The sequence below is a fragment of the Asparagus officinalis genome, unplaced genomic scaffold, assembly GCF_001876935.1.
Source record: "Asparagus officinalis unplaced genomic scaffold, Aspof.V1 AsparagusV1_Un483, whole genome shotgun sequence".
NCBI lineage: Eukaryota > Viridiplantae > Streptophyta > Magnoliopsida > Asparagales > Asparagaceae > Asparagus > Asparagus officinalis.
The window spans coordinates 49121-50808 of NW_017972748.1; the positions used below are offsets into that span (position 1 = coordinate 49121).

The 1688-nt window shown below is 45.4% G+C and overlaps 1 protein-coding gene across 1 annotated transcript in view; it reads right to left on the minus strand.

The window, feature by feature from the left end:
• Window positions 1–1288, minus strand: part of LOC109827858 — a 6160-nt gene extending 4872 nt beyond the window's left edge. Inside the window, 2 exon segments of the mRNA XM_020394879.1 lie at window positions 1–428; window positions 1228–1288. The exon segment at window positions 1–428 is cut by the window's left edge and continues 9 nt beyond it. Coding sequence (XP_020250468.1) covers window positions 1–428; window positions 1228–1288 — 489 coding nt within the window.
• Between the last annotated feature and the right edge of the window lie 400 nt (window positions 1289–1688).

Genomic DNA, 1688 nt, shown 5'->3' on the forward strand with positions numbered 1-1688 from the left:
CCCGCCGGAGTCAACGGCGAGGCGAGCGAGCTCCAAAACCGGCGGCGGAGGCCACAGAACCGTCTCATCTTCCTTCTCTGCGAGTAGCTCCCTTCCGGAACCTTCTGGAAGCTTCCGGAAGGGGGCGAGGAATCGGAGGCAGGATCGGATCTCATCGGCCTCCTTAGCGGGGACGGATGAAGACTGCTGGGTGCTGCCGAGGAGAGAGAGGATGTCGGCTGCGAGGTTTTGGGCAGAGGAGGAGGAGAGAGAAGATTTTGGAGGGAGATTTTGGGAAGAGAGGGGAGATTTTGGGAAGATGAGGAGGGAACTAGGGTTGTTAGAGAGAAGGAGAAAGTGAGGGCGAAGGTTGTTAGTTTGAGGGAGAGGAGGGAGGAGGAGGGAGTTAGAACAGTAGCAGCGAGTGCCATCTTTTCCCCCTCTCCCGCCTCAGCTCCCCTTTGCTACAATCACACTCTCCCGATCCTAACTGAGATGCGTTCTCAATCATGTACCGAATGCAAAAAATAATCCACTTTATGAAAAATTTAAAATGTTGATTTAGAAAATTTATAGATGCTCGGTTTATCATTCATATTCGGAATTCCATTGATAAAATAGTTTATTTATCGTACATTACATAACTTGTGGTACGAATTTAATATTAGAAATTAAAATTTTAAATATACATCGTCCTCCGTCTTGGACACTGCTAATAAGAGGTGCAAACGGATTGAATATGCTACTTACCATATCCGTATCCGTGTACCAATCACGAACATAGATACAAATACACATTTCTTTGTTGTAAGGAATACTTATATTCATATATGCCAAAATCAGATACAGATACAGATAAAATAAGAGAAATGCACACGAATACAAAGGTGATATGAGAAAAATAGATAAGATTCGAGAAAAATATATTTCGTAGTATACAAGAGAGTTTGTCATGCCCCCGGGCTTGTGTCGCCATCCACCACACTCATGATTAGCTCTACACTTCCAACTAGCTAACTGATCTGATACCATTTCTCACGCCTCATCTTGCGTGTGTACACCATGTGACCCATTGAGTGCAGCCTATTGTTTAGCTCAAACCACTGCCAAAATAGGCTAGCTAATGCTATACTTGAATCCCATGACCCATCATTAAACCCTCTATAACTCTTCTCATTTTCCCATGTGGAACTAAAGTTGGGACATGCAAGAATAGCAGGAGTACGGAGCTAGTTTTCCCGGTGGTACCTCCGACGATCAAGTCAGCTGTGGAGCTTGAGGGAGGTTTTTTGAGAGGTCCCTGGGCCATTGGGGTCCTTGCAGGGGGTTCCTCTCTAAGAGTTATTAAATTCTCTTTATGTAAAAAGAAGATCCAAAAGGGAGTAAAGTTCATGTGTAAGAAGAAGCAGAGATCAACCTCCCTGCCCTTACCCTCCTTACCTCCTTTTTATAGTCCATTGCCTCTGAGATTTTGGCTTTTTTTTTGCACAGGAGGGCGGTTGCTGGACGAGCAGATAGACTGCTGAGTCATCATTCTTCTTCCAGATGTCGACTGGGGATTGGAAGGGAAGTCATTCAGGTACAGGAGAGATCTGTCTTCTCAGTACCCTGAATTTGTCAGAAGAGGCAGGGTATAGGATAGGTTGGCTGCTTACCCGTCCTTCTTTCTCTAGATGGCGGCTGGCAATTGGAGGAGAGGTCACTCGTGC